We start from the raw sequence: 23,613 nt of genomic DNA, 5'->3' as shown, positions 1-23,613 counted from the left end.
AAAAATATGGTAGGCTACCTGATTGGTGCAAGATTTTTATCAATGTATTTGATGTTGAAAATAAAGAATTAATCAGAACATATTGTTTAATTTTGTTATATTTTGCATGTTCTAAAAATATGCTTCTCTGCTTATTGTTTTCCAGTGGACAGCAAAATGGTACACTGTTTTTGAAAGAATCAGCATGTGTCTGTTTCTGTGCATCTAAATGAAAGTTAAAACTGTTTATTAGTTTCTTCACTTTCTCTGAAAAGAATCAGAGACTCCATATCTAGAGTCAGCAACAAGCTAGGTGTAGTCTCTAGTAATCCTAATGACATTAGGGAAGTTAGATAAGTATTAGTACTTTATGTTCTTTAATGTTCTTAGTATTTTGGTTACATTCCTTATTTTGGCTTGTGAAATAGATTATGGCAGAAGAGAAAAATGGTGTGAATTTAGCCTTCTATAGTTGGCTGTCGCTTACCATGAGCTAGCTTATATCAAGGTAAATAGTACTCCTTCTCCAAGTTAAACTAGTCCTCAGAAAGAAAAAATTGTCTTGACAAAGCCATCAGGAAGGGATGAAAAGAATGAATGATACTTTTATTGACATAAGACCACTTTGAACTCAACTCTATTCTGTAAAAGAATCTCAGAATCATATTTGGTGTTTGCAAATAATCAAACCAGTAATCTATAGCATTTGCATACATACTGACATGTTTCAATATTTGTAGTATATTTATTTATCAGTAACATGGAGAGAATATGGTCCCTATATTGATTATTTTTAATCTATTTTCTGTACCATGCTGGTTCAACATAGGACTATTGGCTCATAGGTTTTTTTCTTATATTAATATATATGTAAAAGCTCTTTGTTTTTATGGGATATTTCATTGTACTTAACTTAAAAGGAAAAATTATAAGATGGTTACCTTGATTCCAAGTATCATCTCCATGATGAAGACAAGACTTTGTTCATGCAAAATCTCATAGCTTGTTAAATATGAAAGCTAATAACCTATTCAGATTCTAAAAGAATGCTGGGGACTGTTGGAATTTTTAAGTGCTGAGTAGAGCTAGACAATGGTTCAAAATAATGTGATTGTTTTGCAATACACTTCCATAACAAAGAACGTGACTGCAAGTTGCCTCTTTGGCTACAAAGGGCAGGTCAGAGTAATAGGAACTAATTGCACATGTACATGTGCTCATAATAAAGTAATTTTCAATACTGATTCAAAATATGACACCATTTCATGGCTTTATACAATTTTTTAACCACAGGACCAAATGAGCACTTACAGTTCATGGTGAAATGGCTTAAGACAGTTGCTACATAATACTGAACTTAGAGACTTAACCTAAAAAAAGCAGCTAGATAGGAGAATATTCCTACAAAATCAAAAATATGGCACTCCTAAATGAAAAACTTCACAGATAAAGTCTGAACATACTTACCTCTGCAAAAAATGTAACAATTTGAATGAGCAAAGCATTGCATACTGCCTGGGATTGCACTCTGCCTGAGGTTAAGCATTCTTTTGCCCATCTCTTTCTGCAGTATGACATGACAACACAGCATCACAGTGCAGTAAGCTGGGAATGTGTTGCTGGAGACTGTCTAGTCCAGTTCCTGGCTCAGAGCTGGATCACCTAAAGATTGCTCAGGGCCACGCCTAGCTGAATGCTGAATAGCCAGAAAAGGAGATCTTTCAACCTCTCTGGACACCCTTTTCCAGTGTTTGATGATCTTCATGTTATAAAACATTTTGCCTGTGCTCAAATGGAATGTCATGTGATTTAATTTGCACCCATTGCCTTTTGCCCTGTCAATTGGAACAACTGAAAAAAGTCTGTCTCCCTCATTTTCATTCCCTCCCATGATGTGTCTTCTGTGATGGGAGAAGGCAGATGAGATGTCACCTTGCTCATACACCCAGACCCACCAGGAAGAACGCCTCTGCAGCCAGGCAGGGCACATTTCAATAGTCAGGAGCCATCTGGGACTCCAGCTTCATTCCCAATTTCTTGCATCTGATAGGTGAAGAAGTTTGAGAAATGATACAGAAGGACATGCCTTTCTATTTCACTGCAGAGCTTTTGCAGCTAAAACTCCTGAGTCCATCACCCTCGCTTCCCTGACTGCACACACAACACCTTACAGAGCAGCTCCTCCAGGGGATCCTATATAGAAGCACACAGCTGGACACATTGGCATCCCCCACACCCCTTCTTTCTCCCTTTGCTGACATGTAAGTGACACTTGTGTTGTTCCAGCATATTTTATTCTATTTGACTAATTAGATAGGTAAGACATATTTAAGACACAATCAAAGAACATATTTGACTGCTTTTCTTTTCTGTTCAGTCAATCCTCATAATGCAATGGTAACAGCTTCTTCAGGGGCTAAAGCCTTGGTGATCTCACTCAGTGGGGCACCCTCCCTCATTAAAAGCCTTCTGGCCATGCTTATTCTTCAAAATTAAATGATAGATTTAAAATTTTTTTTCCTATCCAGATATTGTAACATTAAAAGTCCCATGAAGCAGCTGTTTCTTAGGCTAGGAAGTTTTATATCTCCTTCCTCTGCATTACACTGCTTGTCTCCACCACTGATACAGTGAAGAGGAGAGGAAAATACAAACATAAAATAGCACTCATCAGAGTGCTCTCATAGAAAGAATGCCCAAGGAAGGGCACTACATATGTGTTTTTTCTCATGCTCAGCCAGGCTCCAATTTCTACCATTCACCATGGCATCCTGCAGACACAAACGCTCAAGTGTAAAAATGGTCATGAAGTCTTCAGGAAAATTGACCATCAAAATAATAACATTTGGCACTTATCTCAGCAGGAACAAAGTTAACTAGCTCTCATGTCCCTTTAAGAACTTTGTGGTGCGGTATTTAGGTGTCATTCTGCTAATGTCTTCATTTCTGCAGGCATACAGGTGATACGAAATTTATGTCCTGCTGTCTTCCATTCCTACACATTGGTGCATAACTTCAGAATGTTACCATTTTAAATAGATAAAAATGTGCATGTGAGGAAAGGATGTTTTCAGGCATTTTTTTTAGCCAGATTTTGCAACACTTTTGGGACCAAGGTATTTAGCTTCTCTACAGATAAAGACTGAATACTACTGACTAAGACAAAAAAGAATCTGACAAGAAGCAAATCTTTCTATTTTTCACTCACCTCTTCAGAACTTGTGTCATCTATGGAAAGATGAACAAGTATGTTATACTCTAGAGATGAGCAAAGAGTGCTGTCCTATTTGTGGTAAGAGTCAGAACACATAAAAACTTGAAAGTTTAGCCATTCATAGGAAAGTGGGAAAGACTGAATTCCAGTCTGCCCTTACAGGATTAATTTTTTGCTTACATTAAATCTGAAAGTAGGAAAAGAAACTATGGCTCAGAAATGTCTTTGTATCTATCTATCTCAACCAAAATGCTACAGCACCATGCTTTCTTCCAGTACTTTTTTCTCCCCTTGCCCCCATAGTCTGCATGCCTGCCTGCACTGTACTTCAAGTTTAGCAAAGGTGTCAAAATCGCAACTATGTTTTAACCTGCAGCTCTACGGGCAGGAGAACTTCCCAGACAATTTCTGAATTGTTTATTAAAAAAACACTAAAGCCATGAATGTCCCACTTCTTGGATAGCCTTGTGAGCACTTACATAAAAAAGTGGACTCTGGTAGGTTTAATTCCAGCTGTTTTTTAAAACATCCTTTCTAAAAACAAAGGAATGGAAAAACCCACAATTTCAACATCTATAACAGCAGTCTCCCAGGAATTACAACATGCCAGAAAACAAACAAACAAAAAAAAGCCTGATCTGAGTAACCTGTGTGCAAACTACATCCACATCTGCATGATCCCTGACCAGAAGAGCTCTCTGGTGCACCTCTCCCCCCTCACCAAGGACACCTTTGATACAAGAAATGGACAATACTTTCCTAAAGCATCCTGTCTTTCCAAAAAGTTAAATGTGCCAGTGTAATTCAGACATTACTGTGGTCAAATCCATTTGCTGTGTCTCAGATCTTTAAATAGAGTTTTACTTGAACAAAGCAGTTTTGACCAATTCATTTCTCGAATGATATATTAGGTGGCACCAAACAATAGATGCTATAGCTTTCAGTTCCTGTCCGCTTTTAGAGCCATCGTCTAACAAAATTCAGATTTCTGTCACTTAACCAGGCTGTAGTCTATGACAAACTTCAGTGCTTATGCTAGCAGTTATTCATTTCCTTTTATCTTGTTTCACAGATCTTTATCTACTCCTTTCTGGGAAGAAAAATTACTTCTCTAAATAATTCCTATTTATTTATTTATTTATTTATCTGGGAATATTATTAGAACATTCTAATTTTCTTAATATTATTACCACAGCACAACTCTCCAAAATACAGGTTTCATGCCTATGTCCCTCTGGGTCTAATTACGGCCATACAGGACAACAACAATAGAATTCAGCTGGCTGTAGTGCATTTCACAACATGCTGCCAAGGTTAAAACCACTCAGCCAGTGCCCAGACAAGTTCCCTTATGCGGGGAACTCTGTGCCTATAAATACCCACAACCCAAAAGATCCCTACCTGCACTCTCCTTTCCCCCTCAGTTTAGAAAAATACTGCTTTAGATGAATTCTGCATTTGACTGCTGCCAAACAACTCAGCTTAAATCAAAATGCACTATTCTGCCTGTTTCCTTTCCATAATCTCTTGCTTTAAACACCAAATAAAATATGGTAAGTGCCAGAAAGATAGCAGATCAATGGTTTCTATTGCTTTAGAATCTACATTTCTTCTCCTTGACTTGTTCTTATTTCTCAGAATCCTCCTACAGTGGCTAAGTCCTGATAGCATCTGTAGTTTGAAGGCTGTGAGCAACCAGTGTCTATTATGCCTTTGAACACACAGACACATATCCACTCAGATGCACATGATGATGATGAGCATGTTGAGAGATGCTATCAGTTGTAAACAGATCTCTCAGCCACAAATAACACATGGCTGAGGGCCAGGGATGACTGCTCATAAGCAAGCCCAGGATCTTTGTTCTTGTTCAATAGCCATATGCAGAAAAACATTCTAAAGATGGAGAGAGCAATACTGCTCACAAGGTGTTCACAAAGCTAGAAGGGTGGCAAACCAGTGGTGAGGAGCTATTGATCTGCTGCAGAAAGAAGCTGTTATCACTGCTGGAGCAGGGTGGGGAATAGGGAATGTGTATCATCATGCTCACAGCTATGAGGAATAAGGGCACACTACTTCTGTCAAATTGAGATTATTTGTACTCCTAACATTGTCAGATGTCTCTAAATATCACTTTGCAAAAGTGCCTTCAGAATTTGCAAAGCATGGTCCACAAATGAAGCTCCACAAAAAGATGCAGGGAGTCCAGGGTAAATTGTGCTCATTATTTTCACTATTATCAATACAAGCATAATGACACAGCGCCTTGATACTACAGTCTGGAGTCACTGAGCAACCTCTTACCTTTAAACACTCACTAGCTCTGAGATGACTACAAGCCAATAACCAAGGTTCAGAGTTGCAAGGTATGTCAAGCTGGGGGGATGATTACACCTCTGCAGAAGCTACTGCATTTATCTACTGTAGAAAAAGGGAAAAAATACAACATAATTATGACCTGAGCTCCCCAAGAGGCAGAGTCTACTTTCTCTATGCTTGAACTCACAATGTCAATACAGACCCAGAGTTCAGCAGCTCCTCTGCTGCCTTTCCTCATGCCTTGCAGCCAAAGCTCAAGGTGCATCACCAGAAATCAGCCCTTGTGTTTGCAGAGCCCAAGTAGGTGACATTTCAGGAAGAGGAGAGGTGTTGGGCTGCCACCTTATCACAGAGAGAGGGCATCTCAGACTCTAACTTGTGCACTTAGAAAGTTTTAGCATCCCATTATCAGGATGAGAAAGATGCCCAGGCTGCCAAGCTGGCTAGTGCCAGTGGCTGCAATGCTTGATGGCTTTCTGGGTGTGTTTTTTCCCCCTTACAGCTGCCCCTTTTAATCTGGTTCATGCTGTGGTGATAAATGCATATGTTGATATCTCATGGGGATTTGCAACTCAAGCTAGACCCCCGAGTTACTGGTACTCTTGGGATGGAACTTGAGAAGAGCCTTCCTGCTTACTTATATTTTGCTTTCTTTGTGTCAGTTTTTAGGATCAAGATCCAGTTCTGCAAAATCACACGTGAAGTATGGTGGAATTGGTTCATGGCTACAATACCTTCTGCAGGAGCATACTGCTCAAACTACTTTAACTGGCCTGATGCTGATTTTGAGTTGAGACTTAAAGTATCAAAAACAGTAACTCCAAAGAGGCACTCAAAGGACCCTCTAACCTGGTGATGCAAATCGTCTGTGATTCCCTTGACACATCAGCTTAGAGACTGACATTCCTGTCCTTGAAGGAATGGGAAATTTAGGATTTACAAACAGGCACTTTTTCCTGTTTATGACATTTTTCTAATGGGTCTCTGTCACCATCTGTGACTGCCTTATTCACAGGCATTGTAGAGAGTTTGCTGTTCACTGGGATGACTGCTTTGTGTGAGCAGATCCCTTGGGGCCAAAAAAAAGTTCCCTACATCAACTCCCAGTACATTGATAGTCAGATCCACGGCTACAGATCAGAGCTTGAAGAAGAAACACAAGAAACTTTACTTTGAAACAGCTGGAAAGAAGCAAAGCATAACAGGGACACTGTCCACCAGTTCATCAGCTAGGCAGAGGAGAGACAGTGCATGTGTGCCCTCCAGGTAATCATCAGCCAAAAATGCACTGAATTTGAAAGGGCTACTGGTACTTGAAGATGTGATCTTCCACATTCTTTACTTCGTGGAAAACAGGAGACAATGAGGCTGAGATTCTTATGTCTCCTTAAATAAGTCTTTTTTTTTTTTTCTTCCCTTTATAGTGCTTTTTAAAAAGAAAACAAAAATATCTTTCAACACAAAATTAACCAGCAGACTCAGAGTCTGGCTGATGAAAGGATGTCTAAAGCTTGCACTGACCTAGACTAACTGATCCAGCAAACTACTGAATTCTTCATGTAGGTGCACTGATTAACACTGATTAAATTACGTCACCAAAGTGAACAATAACAGAAAAGAGAGGAGAGGTCAATTTAATGTAATATTTCAGGCCTTTGGTGAATAACAGCTCTTCCTTGTAGCCCAAATGTGTGTTCCTTATCTTTGTCTACTAAGAATGAGTGATTATGAATACTAATCTAGCCTAGCCTAACTTCTGAATAGCAATGAAGGAAACTCAGCTTTGAAAAGAACACATACTTGTGTCAGTCCAGACTTGTGTCTTGGACATTGAAAATATTTTGTGAACATACAAAATCCTTTTCAAAAAAATGTTAATGTTACACTTATCTGAAAAGGAAGCTTTATTTGGCTCTTCCAAATGCTGGAGTTCAGCTTGTGGTTCCCTACCTCTGACCACCCTCTCCTCATAAGAGCTCAAAAGATGACATGCCAAAAAGTAATTTTACATAACAGCAATTAATGTGCTTGTAGTTTTTTCTGGCCTTTTTATTTCTGTCATGCAAGCCAATATATTCTAAGCAAAACCACTTAACTCAGAAGAAAAATTCATATTGTGCGTGTCATGGCTTCACATTCCCCCAACTTATTAAAGAGCAGTAACTTAGAGCCATGCTCTGTATTTTTTTCATAATTGAGAAGAATCCTGTTCTTTCAAAGTCAAATTCTGACTGATAAGCTGGGCAGAGTGCCACTGAGTAGACTGCAAGTTTTTGCAATAGTTCTGGAAAATTAATGAGTTTTCAATTTGTTCTCTTATTCTTCTATTTTAACTTACGTTCTCCACTAAAATAAACATGGGTAAAACATAAAAATCTATCTTGGTATTGAGCTACTATGGAGAATATCAGGAATATCAGAATATCAAGTTTCCAGTATACCCACCGGAAAAAATCTGGTTCAGTGTGGATAGGTACAACCCCAATTGTCAAAGGTTGCACATGAGTGCATACACAGAAATATAGATGGAAAAAAAAACCCCACAGGTGAGAGGGAACTTCAAGAAGCAGCTTGAAAAAAAGAAAAACCTGAAGTGGTGAATCATTAATCCAAAACATGTACTGTTTTCAATATAAGGACAACTTCTAATGTGATACTTTTCCATGTATTCTGCCAGTTGTTATTTTCCAGATCTCGTCATTCAAACATGTACCTAATGCCATTAATTTGTTACAGAATTTTTTAATTCTTTTTTAAGTGCATATGGATGTCTTCTATTGTTTTTATACCATACATATCTCATTCTAAACTTAGAGGTTTCCATAGTTGTCATTAAAAAGCACGTAGACAAAATATTTTATGGTATCTATAATAAATGCAAAGAAATCAATACAAACAAAACTTGGCTTAGCAAACTGTACATACATAAATATGTTGTTTTTCAACTTGACATTCAACATTTTTTCCTCATAAAAACTTCTGCAATCTCATTTATTACATCCATTTTTTTTTAAACCTTAAAAAAGTGCGTCTCAGATTTACACCTTGTGCATCCAAAGCAAAAGTTAGAACACCATGCCTGAAACAGAAACCACAGGGAATAATACATTGCCATACAAGATTCTTTAAAATTGTATGTTACAAATGCTCTAAAATTCCTTAAGCATTGGTTATTTTGTATACTGTAGATACTGAGAGGGTATTTAACAAAGACTGGCTAATGGATCATTTGGAGCAGCACACAGGAAAGGATCTACAGTATCAAGTCCTTGGCTATGCATAGTACAGGGCAATGACCTGGATATAAAGTGGCTAAAAGATCCCAAAAGCTGTACAGAAGAGGTTTCCCTCCCATACATTGCATCCTCCTTAGTACCCAGGATGCGAGTATTGAAATGATGCTACTCAGGTAATACGTTGTACACTTTGATACTGATACACTGATGAGTTTCGAGCGGAGTGCCAGCAGAGAAATATACGGGCACAGTAGTGGCTACAGCAGACAGGTAAAGCTGCCACACTGAACCCTGTCACCCTTTAAAACCACCTTGCTCCCAGCCAGCACTCCAGCAAGGTCTCCCGCTGTCCCACAGGCCCCCAGGCCTCCTTCACAATGGAGGAGGACCATTCATGTATTTCAGCATGGGGTGGAAAGAGCGGGCAAAGTTGTTTGCCATAGCACAGCTGTAATCCTCCTCGGTCATGGGCACCAGGCATGCCAGCCCGATCAGGAGCAGCAGGAGGAGCTGAAGTGGCAGAGCAGCTCTGAGGACTCTGAGGAAGAAGGATGGGCACCGCCACGCTGGCCCAGCCTCAGAAGGGGAGGAACCTGAGCCACCTCTTGTGGACCTGAGGAAAGAAGACGGGCAGTTGAATACACTAAAACATTACTACAGCAGAGGTTACCCTTGGGCACTCAACCTCCCCTGAAGGCCAATTTACAATTTGCACAGACTTTGATTGACAACTGCAGAGGTATTTTTCAGTGAACATGCTATTCCCCTAACATTTTTAAGAGACCCTGGATTTCTAGACTGGGTAAGAAAACACCAAATGATCACAATAGAAGGGGCTTTGTGACCCACACGGTCCCTTTACCATTTATAGGGAAGACTCTCCATTTACAGCACTATGCTATAGCAATGGGGAAAATAAAAGGTGGGCCATACCTGCCATATTTGTTCAATGCATGCTGTCTAAAAAGGTGGGCCTTCTTGTTTAAAATGGCCAGTTGCATTTGATTTACAGAGGTTTCTACATTTGTTATGGTATAAGGTATCCATGAGGGTATAATGCATTGAGATTCAGTTACATCATTTTCTGTCAATCAATACACCAAGATACAGGCAATGGGGACTTATTTTCTACAAAGCACATTGTGTTTTGAATCGTGCACGGAATCAGCAGTTAAAATCTATCTGCTCAACTGACTTGACATCATCACCTTCCAAGTGATTTTCTCCCTTATGTTGATGGATATAATTTGAAATGGCACATACCTATCATGTCTATGAGGCAGTAGAGATCTAACACAAATATTTCCAAAGGGACACTTCAAAAATCCATTTTCTTACTTTAATGAAAGATTAAGACATAAATTTCACATTTTTCTTTTTGACTGAAACTGTCCAGAGCTGAAAAGGGTGACTAGGAAAAATTAAATCTGATGGTCTCAGTGTGCTAATTAAATGGCATGGGAAAATACTGTCTTTCAGCACAAGCCAAAAATGGAAGAACTCAGAGCCTTCAAGTAACTTGCTTCAAGAACTCTGCCATTAGGACATCAGATCATGAATTTTGTCTCAGATATGTTGCTATAATACATTTGCATGGTTGCTATGATCATGAGGCCTCAGAAAATCTATGGTTTCCAAGAGTTTAAGAGATAAAAATTCTCATAAGGAGATGTGGTAAATCAGGCTTATTGGCTGCGGTCAAATGCTCCCCAGTAAAGTAAGTATGGGCTGATGGCTCCTTAGTGTTTCTTTGACTTCCCCTTGTTCTTTTGATCCTGTCTCCCTGATAAATCTGAATCTGAGTGAGGAAGCATCCAAAAATGAAAATATCATCTTCAAAACAATGCCAGGCTTAGCAAGGGTTCCCTTTGCACATGCTCAGAAAAGAATTATTTCTGTGCTTGAGAGTATTTTATTTTCTTGTTCATATATGTATAGCACCCACTATGAGGACTTCAACAAAGCCAAGAAAATTTGGTAAAGTTCAGGTGGCCAACAGATACATAAACACTAATTTAGCAGATATGCTAAATTATTAGCTTGAACTAAATATCCCAGGAAGCAGTGATGATCAAAACATCAGATCTTGTGTTATCTGAATCCACACTATTGTAGCCCAGATGGAAAGATGCTTATCGCATAATGTAGGATCACATATTATAAAAAAGATATTGAAAGGACATGGCACATGAAACAGCACCAGAGCATTCCATATGAAAACTCAATTAGATCAGGACTTCTACTGTCTGAGAATACCAATACAGAAAGTTAATGGACTGAGGCAGGAACAAAGGGAACAAGGAGTGCTTAATTACCTTCCAAGCATTTGATTACACAGCATACCTATTTATAAGGCTCTCATGGTATAAACGTTGTTAATCCAAAGCGAAAAATGACCACATTTCTGCAGCTGCTAACTGGTGTTTGATAATGAGTGAAGTGTCATTTTCTTCATTATCCCAGAATTACCCTGGGACAACACTGGGTGTCAGAAGGGGAATATCCAAAAAGCTGAATCAAAAAGTAGCAAAGTTTTTCTTTCTGGCTTTTCTTTTCTTTTTCCTATTAGTAATCCAGCACTTCTTGCTTTGTGTTTTACAAAAAAAAAAAAAAAAAAAAAAAAAAAAAAAAAAAAAAAAAGTAATGTAAGCTTGCATGGCTGATTTCAAAAGGAACACAAACTTTCAAAAACTAAAACAATCCACAGCAAACCATATTTTCTGCAGTGTGAAGTAGGGTATTGAAGAATAATACTGCAAGGAAGCAATTCAAAAAGCAAATAATGAAATGTTACAAAAACATCTTCAGAGGGGGAGTTATAAAAAGTTTGAGTGCTGTACTGCTTGTGTTTATGGCAGGCACACCTCTGCAATCTACATAACTGGCTGAAAAATGGAATGGGCCATCTTAGTGTGTATAATAGATTTGGTAAAGAGAGATGGTTAAAATGATACATTGTTAATAAATAAAGCTCACTGTTTTTAAGGACAGAACACCTATTTAGCCTGGCAGGAGAAAGGAAAGCTGAAGTACTGTGTACCACTTTGGAGAAAAATCTAATTTCTGTTCTTGAGCTTGTCTCTTTAGCTGCCTCTTCTGATTGCTCCACCATTTGTCACACTGTGAGGAGGAAAAGAGGTAGGGCCATCTGCTAGTCACTCCAGTACACAATTCCAACTCAGTAGATGAAAGAGGGAAGCACAGCTGCAGTCCTGGCCAACAGTAAGCTTCTTCATGTCAAGAAATTTTATATATTAATATAAGTGCAAGCAATAGCTACCCTTACTTTGAGAGTTTGTAATGTCAGTGATATTGGAACTCTTCTCTAAGCTTTTCAAGAGAGAAGAAGCTAATTTATCAGGCTGTAGATAGGACGGTCAAAGCGAACTTTAATTTCAGCTCAAAGGGGAACCTTTTTGTACAGATGATTGCTACTTTTTTTCCCAAGGAAAATATGGTTGATGTAACCAATCTGTATTGCAGTAAGCATCTGAAAGCTTTAGAAAAGGAATTTATCATTCAAGTGAAGCTGATAGAAATAAATAAAGTTAATTTAATGCTAAGTGACTAATGGAATGCGGAAAACAGGCTTACATTGAAAGAAGCACTGCTGGCCTAGTAGGATGTTATTTACTGCAGTTAATCAAGAATGGGCCTTAATTTAATATCTTTATTAAAAGACTACTGCACACAATATAAGAATAGTAAATTTCATCTGTATGATGACAGATGCTGAAGGTCTTTGCAAATACCAGACAGGATTGGCTTCTTGCACAGAAAAAAAGTGGGTGAATCTAATAAGTTTAAGAAGCAACAGCTCTATATGATAATCAAGTAACAAGCCCTGAGTGAGGGAGATAACTGGGAAAAGAATCATAGCAAGCCAAATGCAAACCTTGTGTTTGAGCTACTGTGTAGCCATGAGTATAATTTTGTGGGCAAAGGCACAAAGAGTGATGTGGTTTGGCCTGCTCCAGAACAGCAAGTGATCTTTAAAGATCCACTAGTCATTTGGGGAGGCTTGGGGAGAGCAGGAAATGGAGTTTGGCACTATGGCACTAAGACCTGAATAGAACTGTTCAAGAGAAACAATGTAAACACCCCTGAGCAAACGGAACCACTATTTTAATCTTTTAACATTTTAATCACTTCAAAAAATTCACAGGCAAAGATCCAGGTATACACTTATGACAGCTCTATTAAACTGATGAAGAAAGAGGAATTGCTTCTTGGATTTTCTTTCCCACCTAGCAAATGATTACTAGTACAGCTTGGATGAGATTCCAGTTAAATCCACAGTGTAATGTCTAGCTTAATCCTGCACCTTTCTTAGCATCGCACTATATATGCCTGTCTTTTTCTGGTGATAATGGAGAAGGCAAAGTGATATGACACTTACTATACACAAAGCATGGCCCCTCTAATTTTTTAAATGAAATTTCCTTCACAACTTCTTGTGTGATAAACCTTCTGGGACTGACTTTATTTCTCCTTTATACTAAACTCTAACAGGGTTTGCTGATCCAGTGCAAGATCAAACACAAAGTACTCTGATCAGAGGCATGTCAAAATATTAAAGAACACAGTGACAGCTTGTACCGCATTATCCGTTAAAACCACATTATACATCAACCACAACCTGTCTGGCTTGCGCATTTGATTAAGTTTCCTATTCAGCAGTGACTCATTCATATTCCATGCTTGTCTGAATGACAAATTGAACATTGTGTTGTGCTGCTACAAGATGTGTTAATAAACAGTGCTGGAAAGCCTTGATCTGAAAGGTGCCGCAGCAATGCCACTGCTAGGACAGGGGTTGATCCCAAAGCTGCCAAACGCTGCTAGCTGCTCTTCAAGCCAGGGGCTTGCACCTACAACCAGAAACTTCAGAAGGCTGGCAGAAGTGGTTTGACTACACAGGAGAGTGGAAAAGCGCACACAATGTGTTTCTTGAGTACAATGGTGCTAGTGCAAGCGTGCTGATCTGTCAAAGACGTCGTCCCTCCTCCTCGCTGTTAGTGGCTGCAGAGTAGAGCTCCTCTCCTCCCTTTTTTTAACCTCCCTACAAGAAACAAAACTCCAAGCTTCATAACAGACTGGAGCTGAATAATTAGTTCTCTTTCTCCATCAGACAGAAAGATGGATTTTACATATATCCTCTATTTTCTATGTGGTTTCCTTCTGTTTCAAAGGAAAAAATCCTTAAAAATAGGCAGCTACTTAGTGCATGTGGAAGCAATAAAAGATACTTGTTCTGTTTGTTACATGGTTTTACAACTATGCCACTTTACTCACTGTCCCTAACTACATATGTAAAGCAAACTTTTTAGAATAAGTGTTTATGTAAATATCGACATGGTAAGTAGTTTTGCTCTTTACTTCATTTATAATGAGAATAAAATCTTGATTTTGCTCATAAAACAAATAATACTCTTAAAGGTATTTTGTCTGCTTGTTTGTGGCTCAATCACTGTATTAGATGTTTTTACTTCTTTCTTTGACTCTAACAGGAGTTATTTTTAAAAAATATTACTTAATTTTGTGTTTTCTTCTTTCCAGCATAGAATCTTTGACTCTACAAACAAATCAGTTAATTTTTGATATGCAGAGAATAAATGAAATTTAGGTTATATGAGATTTATTATTAGATTTAATAAGAACAAATATACCTTAATCACACCTTCTGATTATTTTAGCAGTGTGTAAGACACTGAAATAGCAAAAGATGTCCCCTTTACACACATTGGCTTGCTCCTTTCCTTTTATAATTTTTTTTTTAACTTCATAATTGTAGAGGCTAGTAAACCGATCAGTGAAAGAGTGGAGGTACACACATCACACTGACAACAACAAGAATGCAGAAGCACTGTTAGTTGCAGAGATGACAGGTTGCTGGAGACACCGTGGAAAGCAAGAAGCTGTAGCTGCACGCCTGCTCTCTACTGGTCAGACAGAGATGGGGCAGTGCTGCTCCCGGAGCAATGCAGGGATGCGAGCACTGGGTGAGCCATGGCAGTGTTAGCATGTTATACTGCAGCTCGTCTGAGGAGGGGAGAAAAAGTGATCCCGAGTCTCAATACTCTCAAATTCTGAGTTTTAGTTTTGAGTCTAAAGTATTGAAAACCCACAAACTGAACAAAACTTTTCAGGGGAAAACAAAACAAAACAAAAAAAAAAAAAAAAAAAGGAAGAAAAAAAGAAATAAATAAATAAAGAAAAGAATGTTAGTACGTCTCATCCAGATCTGTGGGTTTTGCAAATTCTAGAATATGATATTGGCCTATTACCTGCCTTAATTTAATATCTAGAGGTAAAGAGGATGATAGAAAGTGTTTGCCATGAACTTATTAGCATTCCTCTTAAATCACACCAAAATAAAATAATCATTAAATATCATGACTGCAAACACACACTCACTCTGATCAGGCATATGAAAAATAAACATTGATTACATGGGATTTCTGTGAAACAAAATCTGCAGCTGTCCAAGGATTAGCCTGCGTCTCTATTTAACAAAGAATTTGAAGTAATTGAAAGTCCCTTTTGCTGAATGATTAACAAAAGGGAAGTTACCACTTGTGTAAGTCCTGACCACCTGATGGAGTCAGTGAGACTGAGAGGAACCACGGCCAATTTCTATCATCCTCTTGGCGTTCTAGAACAGAGTGCGGAAACCAGGAGAATAAGGTACCTGCTATGTGGACTGCTGACAGAGGGTCCAGGCTGTGAGAGACTACATTTGCCCCGTGGCTGTTTGCAATGAATAGGGGGTAAAGAAAGAAGAATGTTCAGTCCAGGCAAATAAAGACAAGCTACTGATGAAACTAAATTAAAAGTGCAGCAAAGGAAACATAAAAAAAAAAAAAATCAAATGAAGTGACCAATACCCATGAACCAAGGAAACTGGCTTTTCTTTGCACCTGATTATGAAAATTATTGGAACACACAGAGTGATCTCAAAAATAACAATTTAGACATTATTTTTATGAACAGTAGCTCTAGGTTTTAAAAAAAGTCTCTAGAAATTTAGTTCTAATAATATGTAATATGAAATAGATGTTATCTTATTAAGCTGAATATGGAAAAATATATAGATTTAAAAATGCACATGCAGAAAAATTAATACTCTCATGGAAAAAAAGGTCCAAGACCCTCCTTTGGCAAGTTTTGCCTCTCCTACACCCCACGACTTTGAAGGCCAAATAACTGTAAGGGCATTCTTGCACTCACAGCTATTTGCTGTATTATTTAATGCAGTTAGATGTTTATAATCCTGATTGTATTTCTTTTGTATTAGTATTTATTTACTTAGCATCACCATATTTGGCACTGAAATTCTAAACACTTTAGTATCACTTTAGTCTTCAAATCGTGTGGGTGCAGAACCCAGAAGTTTGAAAACTAGACCCAAGGAATCATACAACTTAGCTATGAATTATGGAGGAAAAAAAAAAACAAACCAAAAGTAGTCACATATATGAACAGTAACAAATTAGAGACAGACAAATCCTTATGAAAATATAAAGATGAAACTGATCATAATTCTACATGCTCTTTAGACAAAGATTTATGGTGAAATACTTCTCCATTTCCTGTAATGGTCAGGCAACCTTCAGTTACAACTTTGATATCAGAGTTATTAGAAATTATTTATGTTTAAATTTAAAAGATAAAATAATTGACCTCTGAAATAAAGTGTTAAGGTTAATATTCTTTCTTCTTTGGAAAAGCCAGTATTCCTTTACATTCTCATACTAGCATCTAAAAGGAAACTAGTGAATGTAAACAAAAATTTAAAAAATAAATTAATTTCAAGAGCCATAGATTTATCAAGACAGAACTCAAGAGGCTTTACAAAAAAGTGCAAATGGAAAAACAAAACAAAACAAAACAAAATGAAAACCAATCTGATTGTCTTAAGAACTAAGGAAAAAAGCAAATTAATCAACCAATAGAATTGCAGAAAAAGACAAAATAATTGCAGTTCCAATTTGGGCTCAGAGTATGGAAGTGTTAAGTATTAGGCATGTATTGCTATATTTCTTGAATTTTGTGCCAGCGATGTACATGGACAACTCCAGAGTTGCCACTGTAGCCATTTATTAGGTCCTGCACAACTAGCTGGTTTGAATAATGTTTTTGTGCCCTTCAGCTCTACTTAGCCATTCATCCAAAGTCTCAATAAGACTATCTGCAACCTGCATCAGAAATGACAAAAGAACTTATTGAGATTCTTGATGAAGCAGCTCTGAAGAGAAGGCCAAACAGAAATGGAGGACTGATTATACCAGACAAGACCAGACTTTGGGGTGCTGCCATCACTAGAGCAAAATACAAGAGACACGACATGCCATACCATGGTAAACCAACCACACTGACAGCCCTGGTTTCAGATAGTTTTTACCACTTCTGATTTCATGCAGGATGGGATATGCAGCAGGGTTGGGGAAAGCAGCTGTGTTTTCCTTTTGGTTTATGCCATTTCCTTTCCTAACAAGTGGGAAGGGGTGACTTCCAGCTGGCTAGAACTGATGTAGATATCTATAGTTCCCATCCAAGTGGTGGAAGAATATAAAATGACATGAAATTACCGTTCTCTGTCTGCTTGGAGTGCTTCTTCCAGATACCGGACTCACTGAGCCTGATGTGTCTAATTCATCAGAAGACCATGAGGACAATTCCTAAAGTTCAGAAGGAATGGAGCTCAGAAATACAGCAACTAGCTGTACAGGTAAGCAAACTAGAAAAGTTACCCTGAGTGAAATTCCAGCAGAGTTATTTCCAAGCCAAATAAAATAAAACAGCTAAATTTTGTTACCAAATTTTAAAAGACTAAGGCCTTTCATGTTTTCTCTGTCAGCCCTAAAGGAGAAGAAAAGCAAACAGTAGTTAAAACTTCCTTTGCTTAGGTGACACATTTTCCACCAAAGTCAATACAAGGGAAAAACCGATTGTTCTTTATTGGCTGTGAGCTACAAGAAAAGTTTGGTACTACCAAGATTTTGATTAAACAGGTAGAAATCCACTGCTAATCCAAGTCCTTTAAAATAAGTGAACTAAAGGAGAGCCTTGAAATCTTTACTCTGTATCTGTAACTGCTGGCAAAGACGTATGTGTAATGCCCTCTCAAACACCTGAGATACACGACAACTTGAAAAGATTTGGACTATAGCTCACAGTCTAAGAGGCACATATGAGGGACTCCTTACCCTATTACAGAATTTATTTTATGTTTTTTTTTTTCTCTCTTTGACAGAGTGTGCATTAACTTCCTTTCCAGTGACAACTGACATACTATAATTTTCAGTACTGCTACTGGAATAATTATCTCATATACTTTGCCAGTTGACTGATTCAGTAATAGCAGGGTAAACAAACCAAGAAGTTCAGTAATTGCTACACCAAATAGAAAAAAAAAAATACTGAATTTAAACCCCCCTCTATATCAGAAGAGATATTTACAATATGAAGTTGAAGAATACTTTATGATATTCAAGATTACATGTTCTATCTTGATAAGCACTGCAAACCACAGAAACAGAGCAGCCAATAGCAATGATCAGAGAAAGGCAATTGGAAGAGCAAGGAAACACGCTCAGTGAACAGAAAGGAATAAAAAGATGTGACTTACCAGTTGACTACTTGAAATATCTAGAATTTTCTCTAGGTCTTTAATATGACGTGTAACCTCTTTCAAGAGCAGCTTCAGTCTGTTTCCAATGACATGTACCTTTTCTTTGGCTTCAAGACAATCCTTGCCTTCAGCATTGACTAGCAATTGGCAAGACATATCTTGCAGTGACGCCACCTTCAACTGAGACTCCAGCAGTTCACGTCTGATTTGCTGTTGCCAAGGCAAGCATCAATATTTTTAATAGCAGTCAAAAAAAAAAGAAAAAAAGTAGAATTCACAAAACTCAACATTTTAAATTAAAGAAATGGAAAAAAAAAGAGAAGCAATATAAATTTCTAATCTGACAGGATTACAGCAGCCTAGTAGTTGCCTGAGATTTAAAATCACGTGTTGTGCTACTAAGGGAAGTGAGTGGTGTTCCCTACCAAGGCAAAGTCAGTCATTGACTCTGGTCCCACAGCTCTGTGTTAGCACACAATGTACAGTGCTAACCCTCACAAGAAAGAGAAGTCTGATTAGATGTTTTTCTGGTGATGTGTTTTGGGAGAGTAAAGGGTGATTATAGTCCTACCATCAGAAGTCTGTGGTGATCCTGCAGTATTTCTGAGTCCAGATTTGGATTGATGGGCACAATCTCATTTTTTCTTCTGTCAATATTCTCCAACCAAAGCAGCAAGCCATGGCTCAGTTCGTGGAAATCCTACAAATGATGAATCATGGTTTTAACAGGGTAGCAGAATATTGCAGTCAAACTCAGGTTTTTAATTTAACCTCTGATACATTCTGCTAGCTAAATAAAATAACTTCCAAGAAGTATAGAATAGAATATGAGAATACTATTCCAGAGATGACAAATTTTGTAAATATTGGGCTGTAAATCCCTGTTTTAGGTAGCACAGGTGTACCCTTGAGAAAAACCCACACCAAAGCTGTATTTTGGCTTTCACGGGCAAGTTTCAGATGGATCGTGTGCACATCAGGTAACTAAATGGTTTATATTTTCAGTATGTGGGCTGCTGACAATTTGAAATAGGCACAGTACAGACCTGGCACTGTATTAATGCATCCTGCAACGAGCTGCGCCAGTCTTCAATCAAGCTGCACACGTGCTCCCAGCGCACGTTCATCTGAGACAGGCGCTCCTGGAGCTTCTTGCTCTCCTCGCTGTCAGACTGAGTGAACTCTGAGCTGCACAGATTGATGGACAAGATGATTGCTTTGCGGTTATCAATTGCTTTCTGCAGCTCCTTGATGGTAAGACAAAGGGAAAGAAAGAATGGAAATTGGTAAATTGTGACTTTCAGAAACATAAAGTAGAGAACGCACCACAAGACTGCAATGCTTTGCCATAGCAGCTGCAGAAAGGCACCAGTAACAGTACCTTTACTCTGGATATGACGTTTCTGGGCTCACTCTCTGACTCTGCAAATGTTCACTCTTTAACATCTACTAAAATTTTACTGTGAGCATAAACAAGAGCAAGCCAATTAAACTTGTAAAGTCTTAAAAGCCTGAAGTCAGAGTTGAATTTTAAAGATTTGGCTCATGTTTCAGATATTTTAAAGACAGAGTAGGTCCAACAAAATTTAAAGATGTAGCACAACTGTATTTTAGCTCACAATAAAACTTTTGCCCTCACTTCTCAGTTTTGCTGATAAACATGAAAACCAACGTATTTTCAAGTGGAATCTGTTGTCATCAGTATTTTAAAATAAAATCTTTTACTGAGAGAAACAAAAACATACAAAGAGTATAAAGAACTTAAATTTATAGAAGCACAACTTGTATAAAAACTCTGATTTGTTTATATTGGAAGACACAAAAGAAACCCCACCTCTGTTGGTTTGGAGGGTACTAATGGGCTTTCAAAGAGATGGTGAGATAAGAGCAGAATTCTCATGAAATCTCCCATTTTCCACCTACTTTACAGCATTTGCTTAAAAGCACGATGTCACAGCAACCTTTGCAATACTTATGGCAGCTGTATTTGGATTACAGTGAAGATGAGCATTGACATGCTTCACATGGATCACCGCCGGAAACAGCCTCTACTATCTGTTCACCTCATCCCTGGCATGAAGCACAGTGCATTTTGACATTGGGTCACATATTTTCATGCCCATGCTTGTAAGATACTAGTAACTGAATGTGAAGTTGTGGACCACCACATTTGCAGATCTTTATAGCTGTGGAATACACAAGAGAGATGAAAAAGTAACATTCAGACTTTGATGCACCTGTGATGACAGAAGAAGAAAAGGAATGTTGCAAAGTGGCATCAAATTTTTCCGATGTTGCACTGGTGACATGGGGTAGGTTACAACACCTTTGGACTCCTTCTCATTCCTCCACACCAAGTAGTAATGTCTCAACAAGGCATTCTTTTGAACCAGCTATTTTGTTACCAATTTGAGTAGGAGAGAATTGATCTAACTTGGCACTTTTTAAAAATTTCATCAGTTTGGGTGACATCAGGAGTTATCTGTACATTCTGGAATTACAGAATTGCCACAGAACTACTATTCCAAAACTTCATTTGGATAGCCACTGGTACATTTTCCTTCCAAAAGGTGATTCAGAAAATTACTTTCCCAGTTACTTTACCAGCAGCAGCCCACTATGTGGAGAAAACCAGCTGCAATTATTGGCAACCTCTTCAACATACCTGTTGCACTCAGTTTTAGAAGGTAACTCATGGAACAGAGAAATAAAACTCACTTTCAGTTTTTTAATCCTGAGCTCAATAGTTTGTATGTCAGTGCTGAGATCAAGGTGGTGGAGCTTCTCCAGTTCCTCTTCAGTTTCTCCCAACCAAGCCCAGATGCTATTAAGGTCAGAGTTGAACTGCTGCCATTGCTGAAGGTTCTGCTTCATCCTCAGCTCCTTGCTTAGAGCTTGAGCCTGGATTAATTCCCATCTTTCAATTACACCTGGAATTACAAACACCAAATTCAACAAAAGCCAAAAAAACCCACTAGCTTCACACACACACAATTGCACAAACTGAATGCTGTTCAGGACAAAAAGATGCTCCATAAAAAGCCTAAGCCACAAACACTAATCACTGTAAAAACTAAGTTAGATTGAAGAAAGTGATGTTGGAGGGAAAGAATGAAGAACCTGCATGATCCCAGTCAACAGGCAATTTTATTGCTTTTTAATGTCAGACTTCTATGAGCAGAATTAAGCTGATACATGCAGGTCTCTAAAACAGGTTATGCTGGCAAAAAATGACATATTAAATTACCAGACAAGTGCAAACCAGACAAAAAAATATTAATATATCTAAGTGACCAGATATTTATTATTTTCATTGGTAGTTGTGCCTATCACTGTTTAATGGTCACACCTCACTACATTTGCCTTAGCTACTACTGATGCATTAGATAAACACCTGCACTAGAGAGAAATAAATAAGGGGCTATTTCTTGCTAGTTTTCTTGAAATGCTAAGGCGGAAGGACAAGTTGTATCACTCCGTCAACTTAAAATTTACAAATAAGAGCCCACAAAAAAATAAAAGAGACTATATGGGTAGCTTATCATATCAAGCTAAGAATGGAGATGATGCCTTTAATAGTCTCTGGGAATCCATGTTTTCACAATCCAATGCCTCTTGTTCTACAGCTGATGTTTAAAATTAGCCAGAATACTTCTGGCTGAATACTGAATACTTCTATCAGGTGAAAATAAATTTCTTTACTGTAGGCAGATAATAGAGGTGAAAGCTAATATTAGAAGACACAAATGCTGGCCTAGGTGCTTTGAACACCAATATAAGCAACCTTTTTCATGGGAAATCTTAAAAAAAAAAAAACAACATTGTATCCACAGGGAGCTCCTGAAAGGCTTAGGGTTATACCTCATGATATGAAGGGGTTCTTAAAATGGACTTGTATGCCTAAACTCTTCATACAGCATACACAAGGAATACTTACTATTCCTTACTATCACTATTAAAAAATATTAAACAGAACATGGTAACAGACAGTCATGTAAATATATATGTCAGAAAATAATACCAAGTGTTTATTGAGAAAAGCTTTGCATGTGTGCTGCTTTCCATAATTGCTGCTCATCAAATGAACTACATGTTACTTACCAGCTGTTTGTGTTTCAGTACTGTTCATGTTAATGAGTCCTGAAAATTTTTCTTCTTCCTCCTTCAGTTTATATCCAAGCCTTCTTACTGAGTCTATGCTTCCACTACATTCACCTAGAAGTTTCATCTGTGTTAAGAAACAAAATATTCCTTTTCAATATGCACTGTACAGGACTAATTGGATGGACAGTGAGAATTACAATGCAACTTCCAGAAATTTCCGGAACTAAGTACAAGTGTGAAGAAAAAGGTCTATTATTTTAGCGATCTGCGCTGATACTACAAAAAAGTATATGCAGATGATAAAGGCTTAAACCATAAGTTACACAGAAATAACTTAGCACCATTATGCCAAATCGTTCTAGATGTCTTAGTTGCCATCTTTTCTAAATTTTAAGACACTATGGCAAGACACTAGAAGGTTGATAAAGAAAATTAACTTAAATGTGGAAATATTACCATGCATGCAGGCAGATGATTTTTAAATCCTGTCCTTAATGAAATTATTTGAATGGCTTTGAGAGAGATTTATCTTTCAGAAAATCTCTCTGTAAAAGCTTTTTAATCAGGGATTCCATACATGTAACTTTGCTTATATGATGCATGCTTATAATTCATTAGCAAGATGAATACTGTGCCTGAAGCTATAAAACATGCTTTTAAAACCAGAGGAATTTCAAACAAGGATATGATCGTTAGATGGATAAAAGCATGTGTGAGAAAGTACTTCTAGACATCTGCAAAAATGTAAAAGGAAAATAAATTCCTCAGAGTCATGTTCCTCTAATGCTATTGTAAACACACTAATAACATAAACAATAGCATGTGGTTAAGGGTAGTAACCACACAAGTGAGTCTGAGAAGCAGTCACAACTAATTGCTCTGCTGAAGCAGCTGCATTTCCTTCAATGGCTAAGCTAAGCTAAGCTTGGAGTGTATATCTGCTCCAAAACACACGCACATATCCTTTGTAAGTGGAATCCAGTTCTGGTCCTGTAGGTGTCTTGCTACGGATGATGTTTTCTGTTTGCTGTATCTGGAAGCGACTGGTGTCTAAGGCCTTGTCCAGCTGTCGGATACGTGCTTCCAGGGCACCCGGTTCACCTGTATCAATACCAAAGAAGAGGGAC

At 38.0% G+C, this 23,613-nt stretch overlaps 1 protein-coding gene across 1 annotated transcript in view; it reads right to left on the bottom strand.

Annotated features, from left to right (window-relative positions):
• Positions 1-8,365: 8,365 nt before the first annotated feature.
• The window catches only part of SYNE1 (spectrin repeat containing nuclear envelope protein 1), a 279,857-nt gene continuing 264,609 nt past the window's right edge, over positions 8,366-23,613 (bottom strand). Inside the window, exons 136-144 of the mRNA XM_053939505.1 lie at positions 23,445-23,587; positions 22,484-22,610; positions 21,101-21,312; positions 19,429-19,629; positions 18,954-19,082; positions 18,380-18,592; positions 17,340-17,429; positions 15,440-15,498; positions 8,366-9,361 (exon numbers count right to left, since the gene is read on the bottom strand). Coding sequence (XP_053795480.1) covers positions 9,121-9,361; positions 15,440-15,498; positions 17,340-17,429; positions 18,380-18,592; positions 18,954-19,082; positions 19,429-19,629; positions 21,101-21,312; positions 22,484-22,610; positions 23,445-23,587 — 1,415 coding nt within the window. The 3' untranslated portion in view covers positions 8,366-9,120. The remainder of the gene's footprint in view (positions 9,362-15,439; positions 15,499-17,339; positions 17,430-18,379; positions 18,593-18,953; positions 19,083-19,428; positions 19,630-21,100; positions 21,313-22,483; positions 22,611-23,444; positions 23,588-23,613) is intronic.

This window comes from Vidua chalybeata, chromosome 3 (genome assembly GCF_026979565.1).
Source record: "Vidua chalybeata isolate OUT-0048 chromosome 3, bVidCha1 merged haplotype, whole genome shotgun sequence".
Lineage (NCBI taxonomy): Eukaryota > Metazoa > Chordata > Aves > Passeriformes > Viduidae > Vidua > Vidua chalybeata.
The sequence above is the reverse complement of the archived record's forward strand: the minus strand, read 5'-3'. Positions and strand labels throughout refer to the sequence as shown.